Genomic DNA, 16,856 nt, shown 5'->3' with positions numbered 1-16,856 from the left:
ACTATTCCCTCTGGACACGCTGCGCCCTCTAGACGCGTCGCCGCGGCACACGAGAAAAAAACAGTGAACTGTGAGAGACAGCAAAAACCTTATTTCTTCCTGTGGCGCCTAAAACGCCTTCACTGCGTTAAAAGGGACTAAGAACAAGCTTGCTTGCTTATTTACTTACAAAGTCCACGCGTGTGAATGTTCAGTCGGGCAAGGTTGTCTGAACGTATATGGCGCGGATTCCATGCTACACAGCATCGGAGAAATGTTTTAGGGGGTAATGTCAATACTAAGCCAGAAACGCCATGCAGGTAGAGAACAGAATGTATCCACGAAATTTTGCAATGTGAACACCGAGAAAACATCTTACGAAGAAATTGTGCACTCAAAAGCCTTATTACTCACATAAACCTATTAAATGCTATTTAATTGCTTCAGAGCTGGACGAATTAGAGCATTACTGCTTTTTTTCCCACTACAACCTCGCTATAACGAAGTTGAAGCAGGAGCCAGAATTACTTCGTTGTATCCGTTACTTCGTTATATTCGTTATTGCACGAAATGAACTATGAATTGCTATGGGGATTTCAAGGGGAAGTTCCACTCCATTAGATACGTTATTTCGTTATATTCAGTTTCGTTATGAGCAGGTTTCGCTGTATTCGAAGAGAAAGGTTGGAGTGGGTACCGAAATATCGCACAAGCGAAAGTTTCATCCCAGCTGCCGTCGAGATGTCGGTATGGCAGCCACCAATAGTCGCGTTTACACATCAATTTACCATATGGCTCGGTATCTCGTGCCGCACGCTATCTGCAGCGTTTGAGAAAAAAAAACGAGTGTTACAATATTCTAACAGCAAATAGTTACCACCGCATGTTCGAAGGTTCGGTTCGCGTGTATCCAGCTTGTCGGATTTCTTTCTTTGCTGGTCGCGATCTCGGCAACCATTCCGCAGTCTGGAAGTCCGCCTTTGTCAAACCGCGATCTCCAAGATTATGCTGGGACAGCACGCTGCGCCCGATCTCGGAGGCGACGGTGACACTATCGACCGATTATCGCCCCACTCTCAGTATATAAGAAAAAGAGCCATATGTTGCGTTCGCTTTCGCATATCGTTTCGACATCCACCACCTCTGGTTAAAAGTTAAGGGGAATCTAAAGGTCTGCCCTAAAACTGCTTAGACTGTTGAATTCTTTCAAGTTTTCAAAATTCTGTCGAAAGGCCGGACTTTCACAGAAATGTTGTACGCGTACCAGCAACTGTTTCATGTTTGTTTCAAAGATCGCCGCGACAAGCCGGTATTTCAACTATATATATATACGTGTTAGCAGAGGGGCCCGATTTTTATTAGTCATATCATCAGAAGCCAACAAACACTGACACCACGGACAACATAACGGAAATTACTTGTGCTTAATAAATGAAATAAAGAAGCGATAAATTAGTGGAAGTTAAAAGTAGATGAAAAAACAACTTGCCGCAGGTGGGAACCGAACCCGCGAAATGCGAAGGTTGTGGGTTAGGTTCCCACCTGAGGAAAGTTTTTTATCCACTTTCATTTCCATGAATTTATCGTTTCTTTATTTTATTTATTAAGCACAAGTAATTTCCGCTATGTTGTCCTTGATGTCAGTGTTGGCTATGAAAGGAAGGCAGGGATGTCAACCGTGAAGAGGCCGGTTGGCTATCCTGCGCTGGGAAAAGGGGAATAGAAAAAAGGGAGATAAATAGAGAGATGGGGGGGGGGGGGTTGAGAGACGGTGCATGAAGAGCCCTACAGATTCAAAGGCGCTCGCACAAGCCAGACGTTCCCAGAAAGCACAAAAGTGACACAATAGGCGTTCAGTGTTGTCATCGCAGCCATAGAGATGGCATGCAGGACTGTCAGCCATTCAAATTACTGCTGAGTAAGCTTTCGTGTAAGGTCACTTTCAACCACAACCGACACAGAAGAGACGCTTCGCGTCGGTGCAGATTGTAGTCCGGAAAAAGCACTGCACAGGTTCGCCGGTTGCATACTTCTTGCGTACACCCTCGTTAAAAAAGAACTATTAAAGAAGCGGTATTATTGAGACATTAATGCAAATACGCTTCACTGATGAATGACATGCTCACCTAGTATCCCGACATTGAGCTGCAGCCGATAAGCATTAATACGAAATCCTGCAAAGTCCGTTTCTTCGTACATGTGCGCGCGCATCGGTGCCTATATGAGACGCTCTGAAAACAATTTTTTTTTAACCAGCAAAAGTGGGGAAGGTGTGTGGTAGGCCTTATTACGAGTGTACGCATTCGTGTTGGTTTCTAACCTTTTACATTTTCACTCAACCTCGCTAGGTTCCCCAGAACGTTTTCAAAATAAGTTTTCGCAGCTAACTCCGTATATAGCTGGCGTCTCGCAGCCCATGTGTTTCCACTCATCTCGATATCAAGAAAGTCTTTCGTGAACTGCCAGGAGATCGGAGTACTGCTCATTGTGAAGAAATAATGACGGGTTACTTAAGCGAAACCACTGCTTCGTATAGATAGCTTCACCCTGTTGCAGACTCTTTGACGCCTCGTTTCACATTCTGTCAGTGTGTCTTGTGGTAATCCTGCATTTACAGCATGCTTTCCGGAAGGGCTCCTCGTCTGGAACGTAATTTTAACCGAGTTGAGCTTAGTAGCTCGACATCAGCACGGCTTTTGATGAAGTTACACTCTATAATCTTAACGCTGAAGCTCTAACTATGCAAGATACCGCAGATTCTCTTATTCAATCAGTCAGGGGATAACTATCGCACCACCAAGCATTGTGTTGACGTAAAATCAGTATTCGATCGCACTATCTGGGTGCTTAAGGATGAGTTAGTCAATATGCTCACGTACGTTTGGCCATGACTGTGTTCAGCTTAGCGAAAAGATGATAAATTGATGCACATTATCGCAATGACCTCAACCCCACTCTCAATTATGACTCGGTGACTGACATAATTTGCTCGGGTTGTCACGGTCTCCGCATCACAGATGATTTCAGCGACACCGCATGCCTTGCGGCATCTTAACGCGCAGATTACCGATTTCCAATGGTTTAGCCACGTGATCTGACGTCATCGTTGCCGCTGTGTTCAAGCGGCGCTATTGCAGGGCGGTCGTGGTAATCCAATCCAATCCCGATTTATACGGCTCAGGGCTGTAGAAGTTATGAACGGCAGTTTCCAATATACGTTCTGTTATGTCACGATGGGGGCGAAATGCAAAACAGCCACAGTGTCTCGTCCATTGTGGGTACGTTAGAAGACCCCCCGGTAGTCAAAATTAATTCGCAGTCCCCCACTACAGATAAATCCTCCCCCCTCTCGGCCCCTGTAGGGGCACCCCTGCTATGCGTGCTATACTTAGCAGTATCATTATCATCAATGTATATTACCTCCGTTCTTTCCCCCTCTGCTTGAAATGAGGTAACCCAAACTTCCTTGCTGCGATGTGTCGCAGCACAGCGTAGTGAAACAATGCGCCAGAATATGTCGCCAACACTGCTGTGTCTTGCTGCTTCCTGCGAATCCATTCTTCCGGCAGCTGAACTTATCTAACTGAATTTACACATGCAACGCGTCGACATTAATGCCACTCTTACGTGAGGAAAAAAAAAAAAAACAGGTGTCTTTATGAAGGGGCACGGCCCTCGAGTGGCATTTTGAAAGCATTTCGTCGCCACGATATCGACGCCAATATCGACGCCACGATCTGTTGCCTCTCATCCTTACGAAACGTTCTAGAGCGGAATATCATCACGAATGAAGGCCCGAGGTAAATCTCCGCGTTACCGCTCACCCGCCCAACTCTCGTCCGGCAATCTGATTGCACATTAGATCGACAGAAATCAGAGCTAGTTGGTAAGGATTCATTATGCAAAAATGGGGGGGCTGTGCGGAGCTTGGCAGACTGCTTCACAGCCCCATCGACGTTCCCCATACCAATCAAGATTGCAGCAGCCGTTCTTCTAGAGCGCACACGGCCCACCCCTTTTCTCGTTGGCGTTGTGCAATGTTTACACGGTTTGTCGGTCGCGAAGAATGAGCGACGTGCATACGCCTCCCACCAGCTTTCGCGCTAAACCATACACGCCTACGTGTCGCCACGCGACGCAAGATTGGACGCAAGAACGACGATTACAACATATCCGACTGGGCGTGTTGCGTCACGGCGAGTGGCTCCCGTCTCTGCCAATCCAGAGAGCGAGCTCTTGGGCAAATATCCGGAGAGAGAGAGTCGTTCTTGCGGGGAAGGGACAGGCTAGCACTATCTTCTGCAACCCATGCGGGAAGAGCCAACGTCCCTCGGTCGTTGTTACGTAACACCCCCTCTCCAGCCACCGCTCTTTTCCTGCAACTGCTCTCGTCGCGCTGACACCCCGCGAGAGTAAAGCGAGTAAAAGGAAGTCGAGGGCAGTGTCGCAATTGGCGGCTGGATTTTTGCGGCGGGCGCCTGATTCGTCGTTACGTTGCCAATGGGAGCGATGGCGGAGAGGCAGAGAGGGAGTCGCGCGGTCGATAGCGCGCTGGTGGCTCCTCCTCGGCTGCTCTGGTTCGCGTTGCGTGGTTTTCGCATTCCCTGTGTGCATAGTGCCGGCGATACTCCGAGCAGAGTACGATAACGCATTCTTTTTCGCTGCTGTGTAATTGAACCGCCCCACGCTATTGAAACGAAGCAATGTTTTTCGACAGTGTTGCGTCCTTCGCATAAACCGTACTTCTGAGAAACGGAGAACTATTGTCTGTACCTTCGAGTTCCGTTTAAGTGGAGTCCGATGTATCACGGAGACGTCATTCTCCACAGGGAAGAAACGGACGGAGTGAGCAGACGACGCGTACGTCTGCTTTTTCCGTTGCCATGGATACACCCTTCGCATTTCCTTTGCATGTTATTTTACACCGAAGCTGTTAAGGGAATGGTGAAGGAATGAACACGTTTTTTTATTAACATAAAGCTGGCTCTATGATCTAATTGCGACGAAATTGGTAAAGCCGACGACTGCGTGCATTGTACACACGGTATGTGTCCACAGAAATGTCCGAGTCTACTGACTAACTCTTAATATGCATTGCTGCTTAGATCAATAGAGAACACGCACTTGCACAAGAATGAATTTACACGTGTATATGCACAATGTTGAATGCACACTAACACATGAGGGCTCAGTACCGAAAAGCTGCGTTTATTACCCCATACGCAGGTTTAATATCGTCTCCTCGTGCCTGTCAAGATAAGGCACTGCCAAAGGCGTGATGTAAGAAGTTGACTACTCTTTTTGCGAACGTCTGCCCACGGAAAACAATTGTAAAATTCGGAACACAACGTTGCCGATCTGTAAACGAGGCTCTTGTAATCATGTGAGCCAAATATTGATGCCACTGCCTGCAGCAGGGAATTTACAATCTCTTGTGGAAAACAGTGACAAAAAAATAATCGCTCGCTCTCGCCTCCGCAATGTCGTCATGCAGCGTCATGGCAAGCAGAGAAAGTCCACCAATAGCTTCCCTTCTATATTTATTGGCTGATATCGCGAGAACATTCTGCGTGATAATGTAATTGCTATTTGGATTACATAATCTCAGAAAGACTGAAAAGCCATTTCATATTTGCAGTGCTGGTCAACACATGACACCATGATAGAATACTTAACTCTACAGCAGAAGCTGGGTGAAAAGTTTGCCTCGGTTCAACTGCAAAGTGCTGAGGGGCCGCCATGTTGGTACTTCTCATTTTTGCAATGCTAAAGGTAACCGAAATATATGCTGCAAAATAAATGATGCAAAAAACAAGTATTTACACTTATGGGCAGTGTGTAAAGTTAATTTGTATATATAAATATAAAAAGGTCCGACGGATATTTATCAAATTTATATGCATACAATTTGAGGTGCGTGAAAGGGTGTGTTTGTTTTCGGTGGCGGACGAAATGCAGAAAACGCCCGTCTATCATACATTGGGTGCACGTTAAAGAACCCTGCAGGTAGCCGAAATTAGTCCGTCCCTCTCTATGCACGGCGTTCCTCTTATTCAGGTTGCGGTTTCTGGCACGTGAAACCCAAGTTAATGTTTAAGGGTGCGTTTCTATATAGGCGCCCGAACTAAGTGGCGCCGCCGTACTGAGGAAGTTCAGCCTCGGGGTCGCGTTTAATTGCGCGTTTCGTCTGAGGTTGATGCGGGCGCGTGTACTTCATCGTTCCAAATCGTTTTAGATTAGGGGACGCAAGCAGCTTGCGTACGCAAGAACTAGGCGCCACAGGTACTGCGCATACGTAGACCCATACGTCCGGGCCTGCGCAGTACCGTCGCCCCTAGTTGCGTACGCAGGCCGCCTGAGTCGCCTAACCTAAAACTCGCTGTAGACTATTTTCGCGGCCGTCGTTATCGGGCGGCGTCCACATATTTTTGTAGGACACACTCCAAACTGCCGCAACGCCTCTACAATCCCCCGCCCCCTTGGCTTCTTCTCTGTAACTTTTAGCAAGCTATGTGGAGGCGAAATGAAATAGCCGCTCGTCGGTACGATAACGACGTTTCGACTCCTCCCATACTTTGAGGTATGGAGATTAGGGTATGGAGAAGGTATGGCGGCTTCCTTTAATAGTAAGGTCATTCTATGATTAGTTAAAGAAAGAGTGCTTCGTGGCCCCTTTAGGCGCGTCGACTATTTACGCATCACTCAACGTGCCGGTGTACGCGTCCTACAGTGACGTGCACTCTGATTAGATGCTCTCGCGACAGAATCGGCGGCGACAACGTTCCAGAAAGTTGCGACACGTGCAGGCGCATTTTACGCCGAGGGGAGGACAACTTTAACTGTTGTTAGCAGGTGAAAAATGGTAACCGGAAAAGACATAAGCAATGAATGCGCGTAGATATGGACTATCACAGGAGTACCCTTCGTAAGGACTCCCATAACAGTACATGGCCTATTACGCGTGCATATATATATATATACATATATTGGTAATATACACGCCTATATATACGTATTACAGGCGCATAAATATGCCATATCATTTTTTTTCTTAATCCCCGTTATTAGCTTGACATTTTTTTTTCTTGTTTTCCCCACTGCGCGGTTTTCCAGTCGTTCGATACGCTCGGGAGGGGCGCCATCGATTCAGACGAGGAGATGGGGAAAGGTAGGGAATGAATGTGAGGGGTATCGGCTCCGTTGGCAGAGCGCACTAGCGCTGGCAACGGAGAAAGAAAGACTATGTGACTGTTATCATCATTAGTGGTTCTCGCGAACGGAGAGATGGCGCCACTGTCCGGCGATTGATTCGACGTTCGGAACGCCTCCGCTCTCCACAGCACCCCATAGGTGGCGCTACCGGCTTGACGACTGGCTTTACATGACTGTAAGCCTCACCCTCAACGCTCACATCTTCCTCCGCCAGAGCGGCGGGTGAGGAGGACGCCGAAGCGCCTTATTGTGTAGACTACCGCATGCACGCAGTCGGGAAATTGACGCTTAAATTGCACACGCGACAGGGAGTCCGCGCGCGCGCTCCGAAAGTTGATCGGCCTCTTCGTCGAGCGACGTTTTTGGATGTGGCGTGATGCGCGCAGAAGTGGGTGCTCAGCGCGGGCTCGTTTCGCTGACGCGTTGCGCAGCGTCGAAAGGAGCATGAGGTTATAGCGGATGACGTCACACCTGCTGCGTACGAGGCTGCTTCCAGGTGACAACGTACTTAGCCCGTCGATTCCCGGCAATGTTCGCGGAAGCTCTGTCATCTGCGTTTCGGGTGCCGGCGAATCTGCACATTTAATTTCGTCAAACTATTTGATTTGATTGATGGGAAACTTTGTACTTCTGCTTCATTTGTTTAACTTTGTAAGGCCCAGCGTCCTATATACTGCGCTGCGCTGTTTTGACATATCAATATTCAGATTTAAGCACAAGAATATTGACTCATAGCTTATGATAGTGTTTTATCTGTATATGTGCGGAAGCGAGTTTGCAGAAAACTTAATGCCCGCCGCGGTTGGTTAGTGGCTATGGGTGCGGGGCTGCTAAGCACGAGGTCGCGGGATAGAATTCCCGCCACGGCGGCCGCATTTCGATGGGGGCAAAAAGCGAAAACTCCCGCGTACTTAGATTTAGGTACACGTTAAAGATCCCCAGGTGGCCCAAATTTGCGGAGTCCCCCACTACGGCAGAAATATCGTTATATATCGTTAGCAGAAGGAAGAGTCAAAGCAGGCTTCGCTATAAACGGAAATTTCTGGACATGTCATTGCGCATGAATGTGTCGTAGCGAAATTACCGCGTACATGCGATTTTTTTTTTTTTGTCCTCCGTCTGCCGTACGCTTCGGAACCTCCTCAGGTGGCCACCCTAGCTCTAGAGTGACCCGATTAGCGCGCCCCTACCTAGCTCAGCTGCAACTCGCTGTGGCAGTGCAGTGTACTAGAAATGCGGTTGGAGTGGTACCAGCGGCCGGAGCAGCGCATGCTTTGCAGTGAGGCACCCGACGACGAAAATACTGTGGTTTGGGCCGGATCGAGGTCGCGCCGTTGGAAACTGCTGGCGGTTCTGCTCGGCGGGGTTCTGTTCGTGCTGCTTCGTGCGGTGCTGTTTGCGATACAGAACGCTCAAATTGTGTTCCGAATTATACGTGACGTGTCTTAATAATTTCTGTGTTTTTATGCCGAGCGGTGATTGCGGGTGCATTGCGGCCGCGGTGTCATTCTGCCATGCCATTTTAGTTGCCTTGGAGAACGATTATTCGAGCGACAGAGCTCTTACTACTCCAGGTGCAAACCCAGAAAACGCCTGGTTCCGTAACTCTTGACTTTCAAGCTCAAACAAGGCCAAACTGGGACTTAGCCTGTCACTACCGGCGACTGCTGCGCACGCCGCCTGGGTGCCCATAACTTGAAAGCGACCTTGCGATGTGTACAGAGGGCACCGAGTGCTGATAGTTTCGTATGCGCTGCGCTTTCGACGCGTAGTTCGCGTTGAAGCGAGACGCAGCGTGGTCAGTTCGCTCGATGCTGTCGAGAGTTATCACTTTCTCAATTAGTGCACTTAGAGTATCTGATATTTTTTTCTGTTATGTATATGTGTCGTGAATATGTCTATGTAGCATCTGATTTACCGAGACGTTTAGTCATCCGCTTCTCTTCTTGCCGCCGGGCACTTCAATCTGGTTTATTTCGCTGTAACATTGTTTTCTTCATTTGTTGTCCGTGCTCTACCAACAAGAAACGGGCGTGAAACAAAACGACATTTTCTTACGTAGCTTCATTCTGCAGATCGATGGCTGCTGTGACAAAATAACGTGTTACTCTTAGAAGTCTGCGTCGAAGACAGCAGTTCGAAGGGCTGAAATCGCGATTGGTAACATGCCGACAAGAGCCACGGTCGCGCCAAAGGAAATAAAAGAAATAAAAATAAAGTCGCTCTTTCGGCCGAAAGACGAAGCGTCGATTGCGATGGCAAATTAGTGGACAGCTATGCGAAGCAAGGATAATAGCTTTATCGGCCGTATAAACTTGTAAACATAGGCCCACTAACTAAATTAACGAGCATGACGTCACGCACGCGCAAGCATCTGATTCGAGGCATGACTGCGGGCGTGAGGAACGCTGGCGTGAGGAAACGCGTCGGAAGCTCACGGGCTAGAATTGGTAAATTGCCATATGCGCTGTAAGGTGATTGTTCAAGTAGTTAATTAGTGATTATTTTTAATTAGTTCGACATGTGCTTCGATTTTGCGTGCGAGTAATGTCCGCCTGTCTAATAGTATACAGCTGAGGGACTAGAATTACGTTCTCTGCCTCAGGTGATCTTCAACAAATTCCGGAGAACTTAGGAGTGGTCACCCTGTATACTCTCGTTCAAAGATATCTAGTGGTGCGATTCTAACGTTTCTTTTGTTTTTCTCGTGCCATTTCTCTACGCAGCACTACTATCACTCACGAAACTTTCAATACCACCCCATGGACCGCCACCACCAGCAGGAGGCGCGGGACCCCGTCCTCACGTCAAGCCCGTTTACCGACGTGGACCCTCGGTCCCCGAATGCCAGCCGCTCGCCCGACCGCAACTTTTTCGGCCACAGCGCTCGCGGCAGCGCCGGCGGAGTCCGCGATCCACCGCTCGAACAGCCGCTGGACTTCTCCCTCAAGAGCGCAGCTGCGTCCTCCTGTTCCTCGCCGTTGTCTTCCGAAGACGACCGGAGGCCGTCCCCGGAATGCGTGGCTCTGGGCGCCGCCTGCTCGCAACCCGAGGCGTCGAACCGGCTGCCGTGCCCGGAGTCCCACCAGTGCAACCCGTCGCTGTTGATCCCGCGCACGGCGACGAACACGTCCGCCTCGACGTCACCGCCGGCCCCGTTCCAGAACGGATACGTGAACGGCTACGCCGGGGCGAGCGGCCCGTTGCAGGGCCTGCAAAGCTCCCCGCTCATGACGTTTCTGCGGTCGCCTCCCAGGAGCAACCTGTCGGTCTCCCCGGCGCCTCCGCTCGTCAGACCACCGCCGCAGCAGCCGGCGTTCCCGTCGCTGCGGTCGCCTCCGTCGGTCAACGCGCCTACTAGCCCGCAGCCGAGTGCCCCGTCACAGACGGGCAAGTACGTGCGGCCTTTCAAGGCTTACAAGCCCGTAGACCTACTCCCCATGGATCTGTACAGCGTTTCCAACCAGCTCTTTCCTGCGGCCTCGGCTGCCGCGGCGGGCTTCCGGCTCGCCGACAGGGCGGCCCAGCCGGAGTTCGTGGCATATTGCAAGCGCTTTCTGCAGGCCGTGCACGCGAACGGACGCCAGGAACGACAACACCGGAGGTCGAGGCCGGCGGGCTCGGCCTCTGCCGCCGCCGGCTCTGCGCACCAGCTGTCCTCGACGTCGCCACCGCCACAGAGCAACGGCGCCCCGACGACGTGCCGCGCGGACAGCGGTGAGGAAGGCTCGACGTCGCCGGAGAACAGCGACTCGTCCGCTTTGGCCGTCACCAACGGTGACGCGTCTACCAGCGGGCCCGTCACCAACGGCGGCACTACCACGAACGGAGGCGCGCCCACCGCCAACGGAGGCGGCGTCGTCGCCGCAAACGGTGACCCCCCGAACGGCGCTCCCTCTGCCGCCACGGGCGGCGGCCCCGTCCGCAACGGGCGGCGACGCTCCCGCCTACCCGACAGCCAGAAGGACGAAGCGTACTGGCAACGCCGCCGCAAGAACAACGAGGCCGCCAAGAGGTCCCGGGACGCGCGCAGGGCCAAGGAGGACGAGATTGCCATACGGTGCACCTTGCTGCAAAATGAGAACACGCAGCTCCACTGCGAGATCACCAGTCTCCGCAACGAGATGGTCCGTCTCCACAACGAGCTCAGCGTTCTGCGCAAAGCCACCATGTACGCGAACGCGTTTTGCCAGTAGCAGACACGCCTGCACTGATTCCAGGCTGCACACGTACGCGCCGCCGTTACACGTCCGGCCTGTGCTGGTCGGAAGACATCGGGGCACGTCAATTCCGGCGGTGCGCGACCACCCAAGGAAACAGCTTGGACGACGCGCGGAAGATGCCGTGCCTTGGGACACAGTCGCTCTGGAACTCGGGGGTGCGCTCGGATGCGGTGTTTACAGTGCACGTGTGGGAGTGCAGTGCTAGCTGACCTCGCTGCCGGCTACATACGTGCTGCGATAGTTTTTTACACTGCGAGACTTTCATCCCATCAGAGACTGTCCATTTCGAGCGCGATGCTTGCCACGGTACTTGCTGGACTGCTAGGCTAAAGAGGACTTCCTGCGTAGACGGGAAATGCCCAAAAATTGTGCATCCGTCCCAGGCAAGCTGTATTTATTTACACCATTGCGACGATCACCGACGTCACATTGATCACGATTTTATAAACACGAGACTGTTAGTGTTTTATCAATGTGCTCATCCATTTTTCGCTTTTGGCACTGTCACCATCGTCTCACTGTACATAAGCCACATGGGCACGTGCTTATCATTGTACAGCATTGCACGGAGCCTCTTTTAGGAAACTCGTAACCCGGGTCGTGAAAAGAGACCTGCGGCCACTCCCAGCGTTATGCAGTCGGAACGAATTTATAACGAAGCACTTGGAGCCTGCGAAAAAAATTCGTTATACAGGCCAGTTCGTTGTAAAGGCGCTCGACCATACTCAGAGCTGGGCGCCAACGAGCAGTTGGGTGCGATGCCTGCGCGCATCGCGGCCTGTGCGCAAGCTTTGATTTTAATCTCAGCCTTTGCTTATGCGACAGTGATGTTAAAGTTAGCATTGAAGAAAACTTTAGCATAACGCGAGATGCACCCAGTCTCAGAGCAATGGGAGTTCGAGGCCGCCGGCTTTATTTTAATGTTTCCATCTCGACCCTTTGTCGCCGGGCATACGTTGCATTGTACGTCCGGCCTGTTGCAAACAACAGCTGAGAGAATAGCGAACACCTCCTTTCCAAGTGCAATAGCAGACGGCGTCAAAAAAATTGCGAGATGCTTTTTTAGCGACAATGTCAAATTTCAGCCTCAGTCAGTAAAAAAAAAAAGACTGTGCTACTTGTAAAGACATTGTAAATAGTGATACTGTATTTTGTACCGGGGTGCAGCCTCAATTTCAGTTCGCATGCCCTGATCATTCGGCGCTGTTACATACATACCGCTGTTATGTGAATGGGACTTCGCGAAACTTGTGAATATTTCAAAAAATATCACGTGAGCTGTACATTTCTCCATAAATTTTGTCCACTCTAGATTCTCTAGTGGGCGCAACCGGCAGATCGGCGGCATCCATTTTTTAATATAATGTTTGGAAACTTCGGGCTTTCATACTTTCACAACTTACTTATTTTAAACTTATTTAAAACTTATTTTAAAGCACGTTATAAGCGTCATAACAAAGCTCGCGCTAAAGTTAAACGTGCTTCGTGACTCTTTCATTACCGCAATTATGGCACACCATGAACGTACAGGGGAGTTTATTTATAATGCAAGACGACGGTGCCGCACGTTATAGGAGCGTGAGCTGCCCACGTGTTTTCGACTTCTTCACGCGGATTCTGAAGAAGTCGAGAGCAGTCTGGCAACATTGAAAATAGGCGGAGCTTCACCGAACCGGACTAGTTTTGAAGTGAGGGAAGCTCGCAGTAAAATTGAGTTCGAAGAACTGCTGAGGAATATGGAGGAAAGTAAATGGGCTGGGAGAGTGTTCAGGTATCTGTGCGGGCAAAACATTGATTCACAGTGGAGGAAAAGAACTAGGAAGCTTACCAGCAAGTATGCGGCCTGTGGGGTGGGCAACACAGCAACAAAGAAGGTAAAGCGGAAAGTCAGAGAGGCTGAATTAATCTCATGGGTGGCGGCAATAGAAAAGAAACCTGCCATGAGTAACTACTTAAGAGGAAAAAACGAAATTAGGAAAGAAACCATTTATGATAACTCAAAGGGAAGCTCATTACTTTTCGAAGCGAGATCGGGATGCCTTAGAACACGCACCTATAAAGCGAGATATAAGAAGGAAGAAGCATGTGCTTGCTGCGGTAAAGCTAGGGAAACGACGGAGCATATTTTATTAGAATGTGAAGACGTGTACCCAGCGGTCGATTTAGGCACCACTGGCCTCCTTGAAGCCCTTGGGTTCAGCGGGAGCAGTGGTAAAGCAAACAGGTCCGCAATAGACATCACTAAGAGGCGATCGGAGGATTGGTGGAAGAAAAGTAGGGGAACGACAAAAGACGGAGACGTACAAAAGCACAGTTCGCAATAGGGGATCAGAAAATTTGGACGTCGTAGTTCATAGTGTTTTTCTTTTCTTCATTGGTTAACCTAGGTAGGATATTAGGCAGCATAGTAGGAAGAGCTTGGTGGCGCAAGCCACCGCCCCGTTCCAAAGGGGACGCTCATAACATCCATCCATCCATCCAGCCGCCGTCGCTGCGGTCGCTGCCGTCGCTCCCATGTGAACCCGCCGGCAGTTCGCAAGCGGTGAGCGGTGCTGCGCGCCGGTGACGTCTACCGCGCATGTGTCTCCCGGTTAAGTCCTAGCTTTGGATTATTTGCCAATGCCAATGAGCCAATTCAATTGGCTCATTGCGAACGCGCGACTCGAATCGCATTCGATTCCGCAAGCTTGGACTCGGTTTACAATGCATACTATAGAGGGAACTCCACGGCACCGCAGTCGTCGAGTCACCAGGGGAATGACGGGATGTATGTGGATTTGTCTGATCTTCGTGCTTGTGGATTCGCACGTTCTTGCGGATTCGTTTATTACATGTCTGCGCCTTCATTATCGTAAATTTTCGGAGCAATCCATACTTTCATAAGCGCAGAAGACGGTGCGAACGCGCACGATCGCTTGTCGAGGTGGCCGAATCGAAGCGCACAGCATCTCAAGGCGCTGCAGCTTGGCCCCTGATAAATTCATAAAGGCGTTATTGCGTCGCTTGCCGGTGCACGAGTCCGTGGCCTGGTGATTTCCATATCGGATGTCTGTGATACAGAAGTCCTGCGTACGAATACTCCCGTAGGACAATTTTAAGCATGTTTATATGTTTATCACGTAGTACAGTGTTGAAGGTGACGAGGTTACAAAGTCACGAAGCCGTTTGAAGCCAAAGAAGGGACGAAGTTTAGGCAAATCCATGTACTTCCCATAATTCCTTATGCTAGCTCAGCCTCCCTCATTGCCGCTCCCGTGGACGCTGCCGCAAGAGTTCCCTCTAGTAGTTATTGTATGAAACTCTATGGTAACACTATATGTCTCGCGGTCTTCGGTTTGAGAACGAATTACAGTAGCCTACTACTGCCGACCTTGTGCTTGGAGCCTTTAATAAGACATCCAGAAATCGAGAGAAAAAAGAAAAACAGCTAAAACCTTGCGGATGGGGAGCAAGGCGCTCAACGCGATGATGCTGTTTTAAATGAGCTTGCGTTGTTGCGGCGATAGCTACTTGTGTGACCATCCGCGTGCGTTGTGGCGTACATCTAGTCCTTTGTCTCTAAATGCTCGTAATCTACTGCACATACATCAGGTGCAGATCATATCTACGCCTCGATGGCGCTCTACAGACATCATGTAGTGCACTTTGCGTATTGCCTCGTCCCTTCTATGTCGCCGACAGCGATGGGAGCTTTAGTAGGCTCCGTCTTGTGCATCGGCCTAATGCAGATTAGAAGACGAAACTCACTAAAGCTTACTAAAATTGCCGCGCGACTGGCCGCTCGAGGCATTTTGCGTGCATTCGCGGGCTTCTATCATACTCGGAAAAACATTTGTGCAGCTCGTATTGGGCAACAGAAAGCTGTGTCGGGAGTTTTTCGTGATTCTCTACAATTTTCTCATTGGCACTTTTCATCTAATTGTAATATTTGAGAAGTTCATTAATTCATGTAATAAAATAGACTGGAAAAATGGCAAACATTACCTTGGTTCTGTCCAGCTACGTGGCATTTGGATATCTTTAAGCTCTGGTGGCTGGGGCACCCCGCATAGTATGTGTACTTGCGGTCAGTGTATACGATGCCAGCTGGCATCGGTAATTGCGGTAATTCTCCGGTAATTCAGGAGGTCAAAAGAAACGTGTCTGTGCAGTCTGAACGAGAGGTCGCGCGATCTGCTTGCATTCCTTTTTTCTTGTGTGTTTATCGTGTACCAGACTGCCCCTCCCACTAATCGAGCTTACCTTACTGTACAGCGTTGAATTTATTGTGCATGCCTATCGGTATTTTATGTTCCTACTTTGTAAATGAATTTTGTGACTTAAATGTGTGTGTTTTTGTGCATGTTTAGTTTTGTCTCCTTCACCCTACCCATATAGCTTTCATTTTATTCTCTGTTTGTGTTTGTATGTATGTGTGTGTGTCGTGTTAGTCATCGACCAACACTGTGATTGTTCAGCAATAAAAACATGAACGAAAGTTGGTCCGTTCGTTTGTTCTTGGGAGCAAGAAAGAAGATGCCATGGCGCTTTCGCTATAGCAATTGCTATAGCCCTAAAACAGGTATAGCAAGGACGTCTACTATACAGCTACCACGAGTGTATTATACGACGCACACAGAAGCCGCGGCCCATTTGCGCATATTTCGCGAGGACATCGGAGAACGAAAACTAATTATTGCAACCAGTGACCGCGTTTCACCGGTGTAATCGTACCAAAAAACATTTCTGCAGGTTTTCGTTTTCTTCTTCGAACTCTCTCAAAAGGGTTCGAAAGTTTCGAACTCGACACAGCTCTATTGTCTCCTTTCGTTATAGTATTTCTGTACCTCAGTGCTGGCCCTAAACGAAAACGAAAAGGGCAGTTGAGCTGTATAACTCTTATAGAATACACAGAAAGCCACTCATTCTCTGAAAAATAAAACATTTGTTGTGATGGCCTTGTCCGGAGTACCAATCTATAACACATAATACCTGTATATCTTGGGAAATCGCTACAGGGATTCCACAGCTGCCCTTGCTCTCCACATGAAAAGTAGAAAACTTATCAAGAAAGGGGTATATGGCAAGGAGACAAAATCTCTACAATGCTATTAACTGCATGCTTACAAATATTCAAGCTGTTATGCTGGGAAGGCTTAGGTGTGAGTATCGGATTGCAGGTGGCACTGTCCTCTTCAGCAACGCCGGGAATGAACTGCAACAAATGATTGAGGAATTGAACCGAGGAAGTGTACGAGTGAGGTTTAAGATTAATATGCAGGTAATGTTCAATAACCTGGCAAGGGAACAAGAATTAGCGGTGTCTCTGTATTACCAGCATAAAATGGTAAATCTGCTCACTATCTGATCGCTTGTAGCAGGGACTAATACATATGCTCAAGTACGGCCAATATAATTAAGGCAACTACGAAACATCTAAGCGGCAGGCCCTATCAGACGTTT

At 49.3% G+C, this 16,856-nt stretch overlaps 1 protein-coding gene across 1 annotated transcript in view; it reads left to right on the top strand.

Moving 5' to 3' along the window:
- The window catches only part of LOC126534804 (uncharacterized), a 34,347-nt gene extending 18,457 nt beyond the window's left edge, over positions 1-15,890 (top strand). The window contains exon 2 of the mRNA XM_055072761.2: positions 9,918-15,890. Within this exon, the coding sequence (XP_054928736.1) occupies positions 9,954-11,387 (1,434 nt within the window). The 5' untranslated portion in view covers positions 9,918-9,953 and the 3' untranslated portion in view covers positions 11,388-15,890. The remainder of the gene's footprint in view (positions 1-9,917) is intronic.
- Positions 15,891-16,856: the final 966 nt, after the last annotated feature.

The sequence above is a fragment of the Dermacentor andersoni genome, chromosome 7 (genome assembly GCF_023375885.2).
Source record: "Dermacentor andersoni chromosome 7, qqDerAnde1_hic_scaffold, whole genome shotgun sequence".
In the NCBI taxonomy this organism is placed as follows: domain Eukaryota; kingdom Metazoa; phylum Arthropoda; class Arachnida; order Ixodida; family Ixodidae; genus Dermacentor; species Dermacentor andersoni.
This window is presented reverse-complemented; position numbering and strand designations above follow the sequence as displayed.